The sequence below is a fragment of the Schistocerca piceifrons genome, chromosome X, assembly GCF_021461385.2.
Source record: "Schistocerca piceifrons isolate TAMUIC-IGC-003096 chromosome X, iqSchPice1.1, whole genome shotgun sequence".
Lineage (NCBI taxonomy): Eukaryota > Metazoa > Arthropoda > Insecta > Orthoptera > Acrididae > Schistocerca > Schistocerca piceifrons.
In genome coordinates this window covers 842,460,367-842,477,688 of record NC_060149.1, presented here as the reverse complement: position 1 = coordinate 842,477,688, position 17,322 = coordinate 842,460,367, and the positions used below count along the sequence as shown (strand labels likewise).

The following is a 17,322-nucleotide window of genomic DNA, read 5'->3' as shown; positions in this document are numbered from 1 at the left end:
ATGTATTTCTTGCTGATAAAATTCAAAAAACTTAAGAACTTGTGAGTTTCCACAGTTCCTACGACACTGTTTTCAAATATCCAACCAGGAAGTACAAGCGACAAGCAAACTCGAGTTTCGAAAAATAGCCGAAGCGAACAACGGTGGCGCCAGTGTGAGTCGGCTTACCGGTATTGGTTACAACACCCTGTGATATTCGGTCGAAATACCGACAGAGCAACGGAACTGTATCAAAATTGGGGCTAATGTTGGTTCCAATGCTATTTCATCGACCCACACATCAGACCAAAACTGTTAGCGCCAATGTTGGCCCCAGTATGTGGACACGGCCCAACCGCACTGCGTCCAGCTCTAATTTTTTAGTTTTTTAAGTATTGTAGTCCTGTGAAGGTCTGTTGATGTTATACTTTGTTGCTCGCTTTTCGCAAGCTTTGCCCGTAAGTCGTATTTCTCAACCGGACTTAGTTTGTCCTTCGTACTAAAACACGTGGCGTTTATCGGAATTCATTTCGATGTCAAACCACCCCTTCTTCCCCTCCACCATCACAAAGGTCATCACCACTAGGTTGCTGTTCACATTTAATTTATATCTCTGTTGTTCAGTACGTCAGAGTCCATATTAGTGTTTGTTTACATAAAATAAATGTATTGATCATGACGGCTGGGAGGTATTTGAAGCGGAATAATATCGGGCTGTTATCTTTTCCCCCCTCTGTTTTTATTGTTTTGTGTGTAGTCATCATGTGAATATTTTCCCACTAGGTCAAATGTGCTTTATTTGATAATAGCTGAAATATCATCTACTACCGAATTTCAAGAATTTGGTGCCTATTGTGAACGAACAGGTAAAAGAAATACTCGAATACCGCCGAAATTGGCGTATATAGTTTCTTAAGCTTTTTGCTGTGCCTAAACGAGGATTGATGCTTCGCGTAAGAGGTTATGTTTTTGTTGAGGTTATGTTTTGTTGTTTGTAATAATGTAGCGTCAGTAGTACGAACTTTCCGTATGTTCTAAGACGCGTTTGTATAGTTCCTGCTCAGTTAATAACAGTACTTAGTTATTTTTTCTGATAGTGCACAACTGTTTCTGTAAGGTTTAGTTTCAAACGGCGTCGAGGATTTAAATGAATAAATTTGGTTGATAAATTGTGCTGAAATCCTACAGAATTTTTGCTGTCAACACAGGTATCATTAGATATTATTTAATTGTCCTGTCATAAACTACTTCTCAGAGTGACAATTCTGTAAACTCGATGTGTGGACATCGAAGTACAAGTATGTATATGGTGTTAGTGGATACTTACTGATGGCAGACGAATTGTGTGGTATTTTGATGTTATTGATTTCTTCTACTTCAAAATACTGGTACGTGTCATGTAAGTAAATTATGTAATTTACGTATGTCACTTCTTATGGGTTTACTCTTGTACTAGGATAATTGTATGGCAGTTGCTTTCACCATACTATTTCAATAGTGCCCATTATACTTCATTTCTATTCCATTATTCCAATTCTTCAATTACAGTCTATACTATTTCCAAGATTTTTGACATAATGACATTTTATTAATATCTCGTGATTGTTACCCTGCTTCTCGGTATCATGCCATTTTAGTATCCAAACTGATTTTGATTTTTCATATTGCATTAAAGTTGTGATTTTGGGAGAATTAAGAGAAAGTTATCTACAGTTAACTTTCTCTGTATTTAATGACTTTGCTCTATTACCCCAGGTAAATGGATGCCTAGTTTCCTATGAAAGACTGCACAAAATTACACTGTTACCAGTAACTCATTCTGCCTCAAAGACTTGTTCTTATGGGGCAGCCACAACTGAACAAGTCCATTTTGAAAAATGATGAAACTGCAGGACAGGTGCTTAATCCACAGTCTTTTGTTGTGCATACACGACTGGTTTCGGGAAAGTTAATGTTCCATCATCCACATAAAAAATGAAATCACTTAATCAGTTGAGGTCATCCTCACCCCTTTTGGTTCCATGACAATGGGTTGAGGATGACCTCAGTTGATTGATTTTATTTTTTACACCAGATGATGGAACATTAACTGTTCAGAAACAGACTTTGTGTGCACAATAAAAGATTGTTGATGAAGCAGCTCTCTTGCTGTTTCTTCATTTTACATTCTGCATCAGCAAATGCTGGCTTACATTGGCATAGTTGCATGCTATTTCCCCTTGCTTCTTCCTATCTCCTTCAGGTTTACACTCTTCTGTTGTTGAGAACACCACACACAATATATTTGTTCAGAACATATATATTTTTTGAATGTGGGTTGTGGTAACAAACTGGTCTCTAGTGTAGCCTAACATCTAGGTCAGGTTGAAAGGTGACAAGTGTGGGTGTGAGTTGATGAAGCAGACAGATGTGAATATGAAATCTCCATTTTGGCAATATACCGATCTGTAGCATAGCAGAGAGTCTAGGTTTAGTGAAGGTGACAGTTTGATTGAGAGTATGCATTGTGGTATTGAAGGCTTAATTTAACACTTTAATCCCAATCTGTGAGAATTAAATTTTCCATTGTTGTAGCCATTCAAAGCTTAGTGTCTAAGCAGAAACACCAGATCGTTCATGTTGTTTATACTTGATAATAGGTCTAAAGTACAGTAATGACACTCAAGAAATGCAGAAAAGGGGTAAAGTAGGCACTAGAATGCAGCTGTCCCTCTGTATTGGATTCTGTGTTGTAGTGCTGTTTCTTCAGAGATTAAAGCTATATATTTTACCATGACCCAAAGCCCAACCATTTTCGATTGTGAATAATCCTGTAACAAATTGCGTGATCTAACGTCACAGAAGTCAATGTGTCAGTCTCCTAGAACTGTCATATTGTTTTAAACTCTGCTGAAGTTTACCATGCATTTCTTGCTGGAATATTACTCCTAGGTGGATGTACATGAAAAATGGCTTAATCACTGCATGGTAGTTGATTCCCAAACAAAAGTTGATGTCAGTAAGTTTTTTGCAGTAAAATGATCTTTGTACTGCAGTGACCTCACCCCCATGAATTGTGGGCCATATTGAGATGGGTGGCTTGCATTCCTCAACAATATATATAACAACCACTATGAAGGGGTATCTGTGGAGATACCAGACTAACCCATAGTTTCTGAACAGGGGCAGCAGCCTTTTCAGTAGTTTCTGGGACAACAATCTGGATTATAAACTGATCGGCCTTTGTAATATAAGCAAACACATTTTTCATATTAACAGAATCTTCCGTCGGTTCTTGGTAGAACAACATTATAATAATAAATGAGTGTGAGTTCGATGTTTTTGATCGAGAAGTTCGTCCAAGTGTAAGTGATCTTATTCACGACGTATTTTTGAGGCAGAACAAGAAATTATCTATGATTAGGAAGGTGAGTGAACCTCTAACCTCAAACTGTAAACAAAATTTTTCGCAACATGTAATTAACTTATCGAACTTGGTTCTGTCCCCAAAGGAACAAAACGTGCTGCAAATATTGTAGAACAAAAGCAAACTGGTGCTCTTCGTTTATTATCAAACACATTTTTATTGTGCTGTTACTGTGATCAGCTGAAAAACAAGGGGAACTACAACTTTTATTTCTCCTAAGGGCCTGCAGTTCTTCTAGATTGTTTAGTGATGATGATACCGTATTGGGTAAAATATTCTGTAGATAAAATAGCTCCCCATTCAGATTGTGGAGCGGTAACTACCTAGTAGGATGTCATTGGGAAAAAGAAAGCTGGCATTCTATGGGGCAGTGTGTGGAATGTTAGATCCCTTGATTGGGTAGCTAGGTTAGAGAAGTGAAAAAGGGAAATGGATACATTTAAGTTATATTGGGAATTAGTAGAGTAAAATACAGTACTTCTGCTTATCAATACAAAATCAGACAGGGCTAATGCAGGAGTGGGCCTAAAAATAACAAGAAAATATTAATGTGCATATGCTGCTATGAACAGCCATGTTGTTATAACCAAGGTAGACATGAAACCAATATCCACCACAATGGTACAAGTTTGTATGCCAACAAGAGAGATTGAACGAATGTGTGATGAGATAAATGATAGTATTCAAATAGTTAAGGGAGATAAAAATTTGTGATGGGTGACTGGAGTTTGACAGTAGGAAAGGAAAGAGAAGAAAAAATAGTACGATAACATGGACAGGGGGAAAAGAAATGAGAGGAAGCTGTCTACTAGAATTTTCCCAAGCATAATTTAATTGTCACTAACACTTGATTTTAGAATCATGAAAGATGGGTGTTAACATTGAAGAGACCTGGGGACGTGGGAAGCTTTCAGATTGATTATGTGAGGGTAAGACAGAGATTTCAAAAAGAGATTTTAAATTGTAAGACATTTCCAGAGGCAGATGTGGGCTTTTACCATAATTTATTGGTTATGAACTGCAGACCAAAGCTGAAGAACTTGTGGAAAGGTAGGAAATTCAGGAGACCTGATTAAATTGAAGTTTCAGAGAAAGCGTTAGACAACATTAAATGGAAATGGTAAAGGCATACAATAAAAGACAAATGGGTAGCTTTGAGAGATGAAATAAGAAATGCAGCAAAGGAACCACACAGGCAACAAAAGAATGTGTAGTAGAAATACCTGGATAACTCAGAAGGCATTGTATTTCATTGACAAGAGGAACAGAATATAGAAATAGAGCAAATAAAGTAGATGAAAGACAGCGCAGATGATCAAAAAATGAGATTGACAGAAAGTACAAAATGTCTAAGCACGAATAGGTTAAAGGACAAATATAAGGCTGTATAAGTATGCATAAATTGGGGCAAGAAGGAAAATTAGAGAGAACTTTGGGGAAAATTGAAGCAACTGTGTGAATATGAAGAGTTCAGATGGCGAGACAGTACTAAGCAAAGAAGGAAAAGCTGAAAGGTGGAATGAATATGTAGTGGGTCTATATCAGGGGAACAAACTTTAGGATAATGCAGAAAGAGAAGAGGAAGAAAGTGAAGATGAGGTGGGAGATACAGTACTATGAGAAGAATTTGACAGAGCATAAAAAGACCTAACTGAAATAAGGCGTGCAATGTAGGTGACATTCCCTCAGAATTACCGAGATCCTTGGGAGAGCTTGCCATGACAAAATTATTCCACCTGGTGTGTGAGATATACAAGACAGATGTAACGGACTTCAAGAAGAATGTAATAATTCCAAAGAAGGCAGTGCAAGTCATGGTTGCAGAATATTTGGACAAATTAGTTACAGATGAATGGAAAAGGTAGTGGAGGCTGATCTTGGGGAAGATAAGTTTGGGTTTTGGAGAAAGGTAGGTGCATGCGAGGTAATACTAACCCTCCAACTTATCTCCAAAGAGGTGTTAAAGAAAGACAAATTTACATTTCTATCATTTGTGGATTTGGAGAAAGTTTTTGACTGTGTGAATAGGTTGGGTCCATTTGTTACCATTAGATCTAACATATTTCCATCATGATGGGTGTTCTGAACTATCTGTCATAGGTGTTCAGTAACATTTTACAGGATGTCTTGTCACGCCCACCACCAATATTGTCAACACCAATACATTTGGCCCTGGAAACGTCATGGTGTATGTTGACAATTACAGTGTGTTTTCTTTAATCACAATATGTGTTCACTCCTACTCATTATTTGCACTGTTAATGTTTGAATAAATAAATAAATAAACAAACAAACAAACAAACAGTTACTACTACCCACTGTTGTTGATTCTGTATTTTTCAAATAATAAAAAGTAAAATTGATTGTTATAACAACATAGAGAATCATTATGGTTACAGGTTCTCATATAGAGCACTATTCATTTAATTTATATATCCTCCATCTTTTACCTTTTCTGAAGTTATTATGAATGTTCATCCTTACTTGGTTATTTATCCTGTCAGTAAATTTAGTTGTCAGTGACAGTAAATGTTGAAGCTACTTAACTCTTGTTAGTTGGTGTCAGGTGGCTATTAACATCTCCTACTAGGCATCAGTCTGCAGTGGGCACTTTTAATACCGTTACTGGCGTGCTAATTGGCACATGTATTTTGAGATGAGTCCCATTTCAGCCTGCCTTACAACGATGGCTGTACATGAGTGGTAGAGTATTGTTGTTAAATGCAGTAGTGAATGATCGCAAAGTGTGAAGGTTTGGTGCGTCAGTAGAAATGATATATAATTGGAAATACAGAAGCGTCTGATTCCACCCATCTGCTTTGACCCATGACATCACAAATATGGCGGAAACGACCATACACTACAACTCCAATATGGCGCCTATGACGTCATTACGTAAACATGACCACAAACACGAAAATACATTGAAAAACCAACAAACACACGTTCCACAAAAAACCTAATGAAACTAACGGGAAAAGTGTGGGAAATTGTGTTTTTTTTTTTTTTTTTTTTTTTTTTTTTTTTTTTTTTTTTTTTTTTTTTTTTTTTTAGGTGGGGACAAAATAAATATAAACAAATTTAGACACACACCACCATACCAAACTACACAAAACGATGAAAAAAACCCGACAACACAAAACTCCCCAAATTCCACTAAACACAAATCGGACACTTCCCTTGACCTATGTAGCTCAACAGCAACTCTCAATACCAGAACACCCACAGCCACAACCACGCATTTGAATCGAACACTTATTCTAAGAATTACATGTAATATCTCACAAAACATACTTCTAAACTCCAATGACTCACTTTTCACATTTTGCTCTTGGAGATACTGTGGACACGAGATTATACTAATTCATGATTAAATTACAGGTTAACAAAGAACCACATGGACTCTTCCATGCAGCTGCTGTCATTGTTGTGAATGTAAATCCTTGTGAACTGTTGAGTAATTGTTTATGAAACTGTAGTGGTGATTAAAGTCAGTGTTGGAAGTGCTGAGCCAAGTGTGTGTCCAACCTGCCTTTTTCGATAAGAAGTGGACTGGCAAGAAAATATCTGACAAGCTTCTAAACTGATATGATAATAGTGAATGTACTAATTTATGTCCGAGATTAAACAAATCTACAGGAGTGGAACCATAAATGTTCATCTCCATTGGGTGTCTATAGCTAGAATGATACTGACTGCTGTACACTGAGAGCTAATGCCTCATCTTGTTTCAGTTTAGGCTTTGACCCTAGTGCTTTTCATTTATTTGAGCTACTTAAAGAGCATCTGGCAGGGAAAATCTAGAGAAATGTGGGGCACAAGACACTAATGTTTTGCTGTAGGGCCTAGTTATGACAGCAGCCAATAGCTTTCTACACAAAACAGAGCATGGAACAACCAAAATTACCACAGCAACATATGATAGTACCAGTCTTCCTGAATTTCTGGGAAAAAATCTGGATCAACCAATAAAGACCACTATACTATAAAACATACTTTTTCTTCTACTTTAGTATAGTTTGCAGAGTAAAGCTGCAAAAAAACTGGAAGCAAATAAACATTTTATGTTTCAGTGTTCTTTTGATTTTCAAGTGATATTTCTAGATGAGAGTTGGTTGTATGAAAGCAGTGCTTTGCAAATTAATGCCTCACCTGTAAAAAAATTATCAAACTTTGTTTCCACATATTTCAGAAAATATTCAGCATAGTGTAAAAAAGATTGTTATCTAGGTGTGACCTGTGCATACAACAAAGATAAATCTCTTTCACTAGTTGATTTCAATGTAATTACCCCAAATGTATCCTGTCTTTGTGGACATGGCCAGGACTGGGTATTGCAATTATGAGTAGCTGAATTTGTCAGTTCAGCAGTGGTTTTTATATTTTATCCTGAGAGTTGCCATTACAAATTCCAACATTGTCTTTTATTACTAAGACAATTGTTTTGAACTGTGCTATTTTTAAATCCTGTAATTATGGTATTTCAGACTTTTTTTACTTGGGAAAAATATCTAGTGGTGTTGATTTGTGACTAGCGATTTATTTGACTGTTACTGTTCCTGTTTGCAACAACAATCTACTCAAAACATGACCAAATATAAGCAGTGTTAGTTGTCATTTAACATCAGTGGTACTCCGCTGCAGAGTGAAAATCTCATTCTGGAAACATCCCCAAGACTGTGCTTAAGCCATGTCTCCGCAATATCCTTTCTTCCAGGAGTGCTAGTTCTGCAAGGTTCACAGGAGAGCTTCTGTGAAGTTTGAAAGGTAGGCGAAGAGGTACTGGCAGAATTGAAGCTGTGAGGACAGGTCAGAGTCGTGCTTGGGTAGCTCAGATGGTAGAGCACTTGCTCACGAAAGGCAAAGGTCCTGGTTCGAGTCTCAGTCTGGCACACAGTTTTAATCTGCCAGGAAGTTTCAGTTATTAAGGTACTACAAACTGAAACTACCAATGTGAAAGAAAGCTGTGCCTCGAACCATCTTAATTTCATATGGAGCTGTGAGTGTCTGTAATCAAGTATAAGCATAAGGAAACAAAAATAATGAAATAAAAAATTAAAAAATGTTGGTAGAATGCTTTCCTTCTGACGTGGAAATAATTTTGTAACTTCTTTTGAAATCTGAATTCTAATTGCAGAACAAATTTTTAACCCCTGCATGAGGCTAACAACCCTTCTGTGAGTACTTGCATGGTGAAAATGGATGCCCAAGCCATTGCAGTACTTCTTTCTTTCCTGTGCTGCATTCATTGTTACTTTCTGGCTATATTTTTTCTCTGACTTATTCTCTAGAACAGGTTCCCTACTGACAAACGACTTTTCTCATCGGAAATTGATTCTAGTTTCTCCTTCTTTCTTCCCTTATTTTACAGAACATATTTCATTTAACTTATTTTCAGTACCCACATCTGGGTTTGACTTCTACAATTTCAAATTTACAAATAGTGGAAGCTGTGCTGGAAGGTCACTCAAACATTGTTCTCTCTCTCTCTCTCTCTCTCTCTCTCTCTCTCTCTCTCTCTCTCTCTCTCTGTTGTGTGTGTGTGTGTGTGTGTGTGTGTGTGTGTGTGTGTGTGTGTGTGTGTGTGTGTGGGGTCAGACTCTTAACCATTGTTTATTAACAGTGTTCTACCCCCATTGGTGACAGACAGTTATACTGGGGTGTGACATGTCTCACCGTCCCCTTAACCTCTAACCAGAATACCCTCAATAAGATGATCCAGTGGAACTGCAATGAATATTACTGTTACCTGCCAGAACTTCAATATTTCCTCTTGTTCTGTAATCTGTGTTGCTCTTTATCGGTGATCATTCTCCAGCTCCTTGAGGTTACTGTGTGTTCTTTCGGAACCATACTTGACCCAAAAGATCTTCAGGGTCATCAGTGATTTGATTGCTCCCTGTACTGTCTTGGAAGCTAGAGCAGTGTGAGTGCAAAACAATAATCACCATTTGTATCATCCCCAGGGGGCTCACAGCTCTTTCGTGGGTATGCATGCGGTGTGCATGAGTCATAAAGCTCTACTGCAGCCTTTCTTCTTTTCTGGACTGCTTTACCTTCCCCTAACTTCTCCTACCTTGTCCATATTAGTTCCCTTTTCCACTACCTTTCCCTCTCTTGGTGTTCTTATTTATGTCAGCCAGCTATCCTCCTTACTTAGTTTCATTTTATGGTTTTGGTTTGTTTGATTTTCCTCCTCTCTTTTGCCTCTTCTTTTGTGGTCCCTCTTAGGGGTTTGACCTCCATCTCTAAATCTGATATCTGTAGTGTGAGCCAGATGGTGAAGAACTCCCTCCCTAGTGTCTTTGATGTGGGTTCCTCTCCTTCTCCTCCCCCCTCCCTCCCACGTCCCACTCCCATTCTCTCTCTCTCTCTCTCTCTCTCTCTCTCTCTCTCTCTCTCTCTCTCTCTCTCTCTCTCTCCCCTCCCCCCTCTCCCCCTTGTCACCCTTCCCCTCCCTCCTCCCACTCCCCCCCCCTCTCTCTCTCTCCCCCCCCTTCCCCTCCCTCCCCACCACAGCCCTTTCGCCTCCATGGAAGGTCACCAGCTTGGTAGCAGGTCCGTGTGGTGGTGCTGTTATGTACCCATCTGGCTGAGCCCTCTCTCATCACAGGGATCACATTGTTGGCACCTGCGTTGTGAATGCCTCATGAAAGCCAAGGAGTGGTTGCCTATCTTTTTGGGACATTGGAACTCCCGGAAACAACAGTCATACCGGGCAGCCGTAGCTGTGGCTGTGTGACACCCACGAGGTGAGCCCCTTTTCGGAGTGGACGTTTCGGCATGTGAAATGTGTTAAACTATCTGGCTGCTCTACTGTGGCCACATCTCTTTCTAGGAATAGTTCCGTCTCAGTTTCTGTTTCTGCCTTCCTGGCCTTTGCCCCTTGGCTGCATGGGGTTTTTGGTCTGTACCAGGACTGACTTTTGCTGCCACCAGATCCCCTTTTTTTGTGGAACGCATTGAGGATAAGTTCAGTGAAGCTGAGTCCTTAAGCAAGATGAGATCTGGCTCCCTCCTTATAAAGACAACTTCTGCCAGCAAGTCATCCTCCCTCCTTGCCTGTGACTATTTAGGAGGAAACCCAGAGGATATCGCTCCTCACAAGTCTCTCAGTATGACATAGTGCTAATCTGGAACGACGTGACATTCATTTCATCCAGTGTGTCCAGAGAGGCCCTAATGAAAATTGTTTAGTCAGAGACACTTTCATCTTTGCCTTTGAGGTGGATGCCCTCAATCTTTCCTTTCATTTTTCATTCTATTTCTCACATGTCCTGACATTTACACCCAGTTTTCTCTCTCTCTCTCTCTCTCTCTCTCTCTCTCTCTCTCTCTCTCTCTCTTTCTTCTCTGTCACACTTTGCAAGGTCCTTGTACCAGTTGCCACATACAGCTTAAAACACACTCATAACAACACTGACCAGTGAACTAAAGTTAGGGAAATAAGGTTCTGATTAACAATGGCCAAGAAAATGAAAAGGGGCATTTTAAAGTCTGACTGGAACATCACACAAGAGAGAGATCAGTGATACATCCAGATTAAGATTATTTGTCAGTATTAAAAGAATGGGACTGAGCAGCCAACTGTCAGTTTGAGAGATCAGGCAGTTGTAGCAAAGAGAATTGAAATGGCAGAAAGTCAAAGGTGAAAATGTGTTTTTTAACAAACAAATGTGGAGAGCATTCGTTCACTGCATTGTTTGGTTTAGTCAGTTAATTGAGAGAATATGGATACAGAGGCATGAGGTTTGGGCCCTGGTCAGTCTTAAGATTTTTCACTTCTTTCACCACTGGCAATGGTTGTTACAAAAAATGCGGAGGTCCACTGTGATTTGGAATTCAAATTAAACTGTGTGTCTCCCCTATAACTGGCTGAGTCAGTCATTTCATCAGTGGTCGATGAATGGCAAAGGCGTGCCACCACAAACAGGACTATGCATAGTAAAGTACTGTGGTGTTTAAACCACTCTTCAGATTGATGACAGCTTTGCTTTACTTATGGTAATCAGAAAGGATGGTGCTAAAAAGAAGGAAAATTGATCTCATAGCCAAGTTTACTGAGCAGTGTGAAGTTATAACAATGTATGGCTATTTTTGTGTTGTATCTTACACTTCAAAAACTTTGAAATTCTTGGTTTTTTTGCTAGGGAATGTGCAGGGAGAGAGGGGTGGGGGAGTACAGATTGATGGAGAGCACGGTATTGGGAGTAATGTAAGCTTCATGTTTTGATGGATTCTGTATTGCAGTATATTCCCAGATAATCAAAGGCATGGGACACATTAAGTCAGAAATGGAACACATACAGCCAACCTTATGATGTTATCTATTATATGGCTACCAGTTTCGGCACTCCCGGCCTTAACTGATGCTGAGGGGGTTAATTTCAATAGTATACCTGATTGGAGTTAACCCCCTCAGCGTCAGTTAAGGCCTGAAGATGGTGTACTGAAGCGCCGAAACTGGTAGCCATATAATAGATAACATCACAAGGATGGCTGTAGGTGTTCCATTTTATTACATAAATGAATGGCTGAAGTCCCTCAAACCTCCAATCAGAAGGATGGTCATACAAAAACATTATGTCACTGTTGTGCAAGAACAATTTCTTCAGTTTTTCTGTAATACTTTATGTTGTAATTTGAGAAAGTATTGGGATAAACACTTCAACTGGTGATAGGCACTGCATTGAGTGAGGGAGGGATAGTGATAAGTCTTTGGATTTGCATTATTAATCATCCACTCTATTTTCCTTTCATTATTTCTTATTCTCCAGTTAGCTTTTTCATGTTTTAAGCCTTTGCATATGGCAGATATTTTAGTGGTAGTTGAGGTTTACCCTGTTGTTAGTATGGTTCTTGAAGAATATATTCAGCAAGCATGTTTTTAAAATGCCTCAAGCAGACTTTGAATCAGTTAATGGCTGACTTAATTCTACGGAAGTTGATTAATTGGAATGAAGAGCTTTTGCTTCAAAAGGGTAACAAAAATTTCAGCACCCTGTCGACTTTTGTCATTGTAACAGAATGTCATATTCTGAAGTCAGCTGAAATACGGGCACTAATATGTGTGTGATCCACATTCATACAGAATTCTACAATCCAATGAGTGGGACCAATTCAAATGTGTTACCCAGTCATGTACTCCTCATGCGTAAATATTGAGCTTTCTTCCCATAACTATAGATTTGCAAGTGGTACTTAACACTGTGTGTGGAATTTCTAATTAGCCTATGATATTTGCAATAAATAGTAATAAATAGGTAACACTAAGAGGGTGCTGGAAACAAGCTTGGGCATTTAATGGTGTTTCATGACGTTTTCCTAACATTAGGGGCAACAGTGATTTGTATTTGGAGTCAAATAACAGCTCCACACACAACAACTGATTCATAACCATTGAAAAATGGCCTTGGTGGCCAAAATCGGTTGTGTTGATTAGAAATTAAAGAGCAGCTGGTGCTGTTATTTGATTCCATTTAATTAAAAATTACATTCATTGCTGCACATTAAGGTTGTCTTTAGCACAAACATGGGTGCACAATGCTGCAACAAAAAAATGTTTATCACTTCCTAAGTGATATAAAATGTCCATGAATGTAAAATGACTTGTTCTGCATCATTAAGATTTATTGTACAAAACTATCTGTGAAACATTAAAGTAAGTAACTGCAGTTGCAGAACTTACACCATCATGTTCTTCATGCTGGACAATAAATTAATGATTATTATGTTGTATATAAAATAACATATACCAAATAACATATTAATTAGTAAATGCAATTACATATAACACTATTGGAGTTAGTAGAGGCTTCTAGTAGAGTTTTTCTTCATTGCATACAAGTAATCTCATTAAGTAAAGGATGAATGTTTTACAAAGAAATCAATCTGGTATATAAATGTGTGTAATAGACAAAAATACATAAACACATACATACAGGCTTAAGAAAAATAAGAATAATTTTTCGAAGTTGTTACTTGATTACTATATTATGTAGTAACAAAATTAAGTTCTTAATGATGAGACTAAAAAGTATGAGATTAATCACTAAAATCCAATAAAATAGTTTTGGAGTTGGTTTGGTTAAAATATGTGGAATAAACAGTATTTTGGAATGCAGCCAAGTGACAACACTATCTCACTCTGATTTATTTCTTACCAAGTCTATGATTTGTTTTTTATCCAGTCTTCACTGTGTTTAAGTTGATATTCCATTTCTAATTTTCCTGTTGCTGTTGAGATGTTACTTTTACCACAAACAAATAATTTTTAATCTATAAAGAGAATCTGTGTACAAAATTTGTCAAGTTGTTGCATGGTCAAGTCCACGTTAACTTGTAGGTCACTTTGGTAAGACAGTTCGCAACTAAGAAGAATCAAAGGTTGTGTTAAATCCTGTAGGATACTAAAACACAGTTACATGCAAACCATGTTGATGACAGTTGCGCTTTAATGATTTGGATTAAAAATTGCAGTTTCATATTGTAAAGAATAACTCTCTCAGTAGAACAGGAATGTCGAGGGAATACGCAGAGAAGTGCAAATTTAGGTATTGAGATACTTGGGCAGTTATGACTCTCCAGTCATGAGATCTTATTTTCTGCGTATTATCCTGTAACATAATAATAATAATAATAATAATTTGTATTCAGTATGCAGTGAAGAGTAAGCAGTAATGGTTTTTTATCAATATTTCCTATCAAAAATAGTCTTGATCACAATTTATTTATTATGCTGACCAGTTTTGACCACTGCTGTGATAATCTTCAGACCATTGAGTAAGAACCTCCTTCTGCTGGAGAATCACTACTTGATTCTCCAGCAGGAGGAGGTTCTTACTCATTGGTCTGAAGATGATCACAGTAGTGGTCAAAACTGGTCACCATAGTAAATAAATTGTGATCAAGACTGTTTTTGATAGTAAATATTTGTAATACATTGATCACTGTCACTCCCATAATGTATTCAAAAGTAATGTTTATTATCATCTTTTTCAGGTGTGACTTTCCAATATCAAAATGAACTTTCCAGCTTTAAAGAATGACAGGCTTTTAAGAGCAGCTCGTGGTGAGGAAGTGGACAAGATTCCGGTATGGATAATGAGACAGGCAGGCAGATATCTCCCAGAATTTCGTGATCTTCGCCAAAAGTATGACTTTTTCACGATGTGTCAAACCCCAGCTCTAGCAGCAGAAGTGTCTATTCAACCTATACAGAGATTTGATCTTGATGCATGCATAATATTTTCTGATATCTTGGTAATTCCTCAAGCTTTAGGAGTGCATGTTGAAATGAAACCTAGTGTGGGCCCCGTTTTGGAACCTCTGGTTGAACCCGAAGACATTACCAAACTTGAAGTGCCAGTTAATGTAAATGAGAAACTTGGCTACGTTGCAGAAGCAATCACACTGACGCGTCACAAGTTAGAAGGAAAAGTTCCTCTTATCGGATTTTCTGGGGCCCCTTGGACTTTGATGGCATACATGATTGAAGGTGGTGGATCAAAGACACTTTCAAAGGCAAAAGCATGGTTATATAAATATCCAGATGCCAGCAAGAAATTATTAACTATCTTAACTGATGCTGTTGTTGATTATATGATAATGCAGGCTGCTGCTGGTGCTCAGTTGTTGCAACTCTTTGAATCAAATGCTGAATACCTAGGTCCTGATCTGTTCTGTAAATTTGCTCTTCCTTATATTCGTGATATCTGTAAAAGAGTAAAAACTGGCTGTGCTAGTGTTGGTGTAGGCAACATTCCAATGACAATATTTGCTAAAGGTGCACATTATGCTTTGGAGGAGCTTTCTGGAAGTGGTTATGATGTGGTAGGTATCGATTGGACTGTAGATCCCACAGAGGCAAGAAACAAAACAGGGGGAACTGTAACACTCCAAGGGAATTTGGATCCGTGTGCTCTATATTCCCCTCCAGAACAGCTGAAAAGACTGGCATCAGAAATGGTACAAAAGTTTGGAAAGAGTAAATATATAGCAAATCTGGGGCATGGAATATATCCTGATGTTGATCCAGCACGTGTAAAGATTTTAATAGATGCGATACATGATGTGAAGTAAGAACTGTCATGGACTTAATATAATTGAACTTTAAGGTGAAACTGTATCAAACAGTTTTGTATTTTGAATGTTCATTTATTAAAATAAATTTACCAGAAACATTTATCTGAGGTCAAAATTAATTAAAAAAAATGGTTTAACCCTTGAGTAGGTGCGGCTGTGTATAAAGTGCGCCCACCACAAATAAAATTGTTTTGCACCGTTGTATTGTTTTTTCACAATTTTGAGTCCATACCTTTTCCTTTATTATCTCTTCAACCAACACAGTGGTGAATTGTGTTGTCATACATCCAAGTGAAGATCAGTAATACAAAATAAACAGCAAACTACTGAGGAAAAAATTTACTATCTATGCAAGAAAATGACCCATATTACGAGCTAGCAGCACAATCCCAGAATGAAGCAGTTCTGTATGAGATAATTAGTAATCAGATAAACAGTTGGCTGGGATCGATGCAACTATTCTGTTTCATGCTCTAAATGGGTCATTACTGAGGGGTAAATACCTATCCATCACAACAGAGTGCTATAATGAGAGTTTATTTCATTATTGTTTAATGACACAGTGCTTTTGCTTATATTAGATAAGTTTATTTTATAATTGTTTAGTTAAACTAATATTAAACTGTGATTTTGCTCATACATCTTTGTCTTGCTAACATAAAGGCAGCTATTCCTTACATGTGTACAAAGTACGCCATGCACCTACTCATGTTATGAAAAATGTTGAACCCACTTGAGGGTTAAAAAAGTCATATTGCAAATTAGAAGTTCAGGTAAGATAAATAGGTCTCGAATTTCGTGAGAAAAGAGGAATGAAAATGATACAAAGACATACATAAATCGACATACCAAACAACTTTGTTTATTTTTGAGCATGAAGCTTATCCATGAAGACAAGTAAATTTTATAAAGGAGGTGGTCATTCCCGGATTCGATACCCGGCGGGGCCAGGGATTTTCTCTGCCTCGTGATGGCTGGGTGTTGTGTGATGTCCTTAGGTTAGTTAGGTTTAAGTAGTTCTAAGTTCTAGGGGACTGATGACCTCAGAAGTTAAGTCCCATAGTGCTCAGAGCCATTTTTGAAAGGAGGTGGTCAGTTGCCATGTTAAAGTATTGCTTTTTCCAAGTAAGTATTATTACACTTGTTCTTCATATTTTGCATGGTTATTGAGTCAGTTTGTTCAGTTGTAAACTGCACAAGAAATTTTTGATTTGCATATGGTTGTCATAAATCAAATTGTTCATGATTTCATATTACTTGTATACCAGATGCAGGATGAAAGATGAAGGATGTATGATGTATATTTTGTGTCTGCTTAGGGCAGAATCAATTGAGGAGCTGCTTGATCAGTAGGTAACTGCTCCAGTCATGAATACTGACGACGACTGAGAGAGTGACCACACATCCCTCCATATCCACAACGAGTGACGCATATCGGCTGAGGATGACATGGCAGTAGATCAGTACCATTGGGTCTTTCGAGACCTGTTTGGATGGAGTTTAGGGGAACTTGTTTCAACTCTGTTCTGTGTGGCACTGGTGTCCCTCAGGCCTGGCACAGGCTGTTGGTTACCCACGAGATGGACCGCATTCTTCTCTTGTTCCACCATTTGTACACATCCTTTCTGTCTGATATGAATCATTTAAGTAACTAACATGACACTTCAAGGGAAGGCTCTAATGATTATTAACATGTGCTATAAAGGTAATGCATTCGAACAATGGAAACTCCAGGTTAGAATTACCAACAATATTAGGAAAAGAATAGATCGTGTGTGAGGTTTCCGTTGAGTTGCAGACAGGCTCAATGAAAAGACTGTCACACATAATAGCTTTCAGCCAAAGCCTTCTTC

At 38.1% G+C, this 17,322-nt stretch overlaps 1 protein-coding gene across 2 annotated transcripts; it reads left to right on the top strand.

Annotated features, from left to right (window-relative positions):
- The first annotated feature begins 414 nt into the window (after positions 1–414).
- LOC124721528 (uroporphyrinogen decarboxylase) lies at positions 415–15,670 on the top strand. 2 transcript variants are annotated; one of them, XM_047246545.1, is made up of 3 exons: positions 626–668; positions 763–845; positions 14,387–15,670. In XM_047246545.1, the coding sequence occupies exon 3, from the start codon at positions 14,408–14,410 to the stop codon at positions 15,464–15,466; it is 1,059 nt and encodes a 352-aa protein (XP_047102501.1). In that variant the 5' UTR covers positions 626–668; positions 763–845; positions 14,387–14,407; the 3' UTR covers positions 15,467–15,670. The 2 variants fall into 2 exon arrangements, with proteins under 2 accessions (XP_047102502.1, XP_047102501.1); XM_047246546.1 differs by lacking the exons at positions 626–668; positions 763–845 and adding an exon at positions 415–437.
- Positions 15,671–17,322: the final 1,652 nt, after the last annotated feature.

Coding starts and splice junctions, on each gene's coding strand:
- LOC124721528 (XM_047246546.1), top strand. CDS start 14,408: ATGAACTTTCCAGCTTTAAAGAATGACAGGCTTTTAAGAGCAGCTCGT.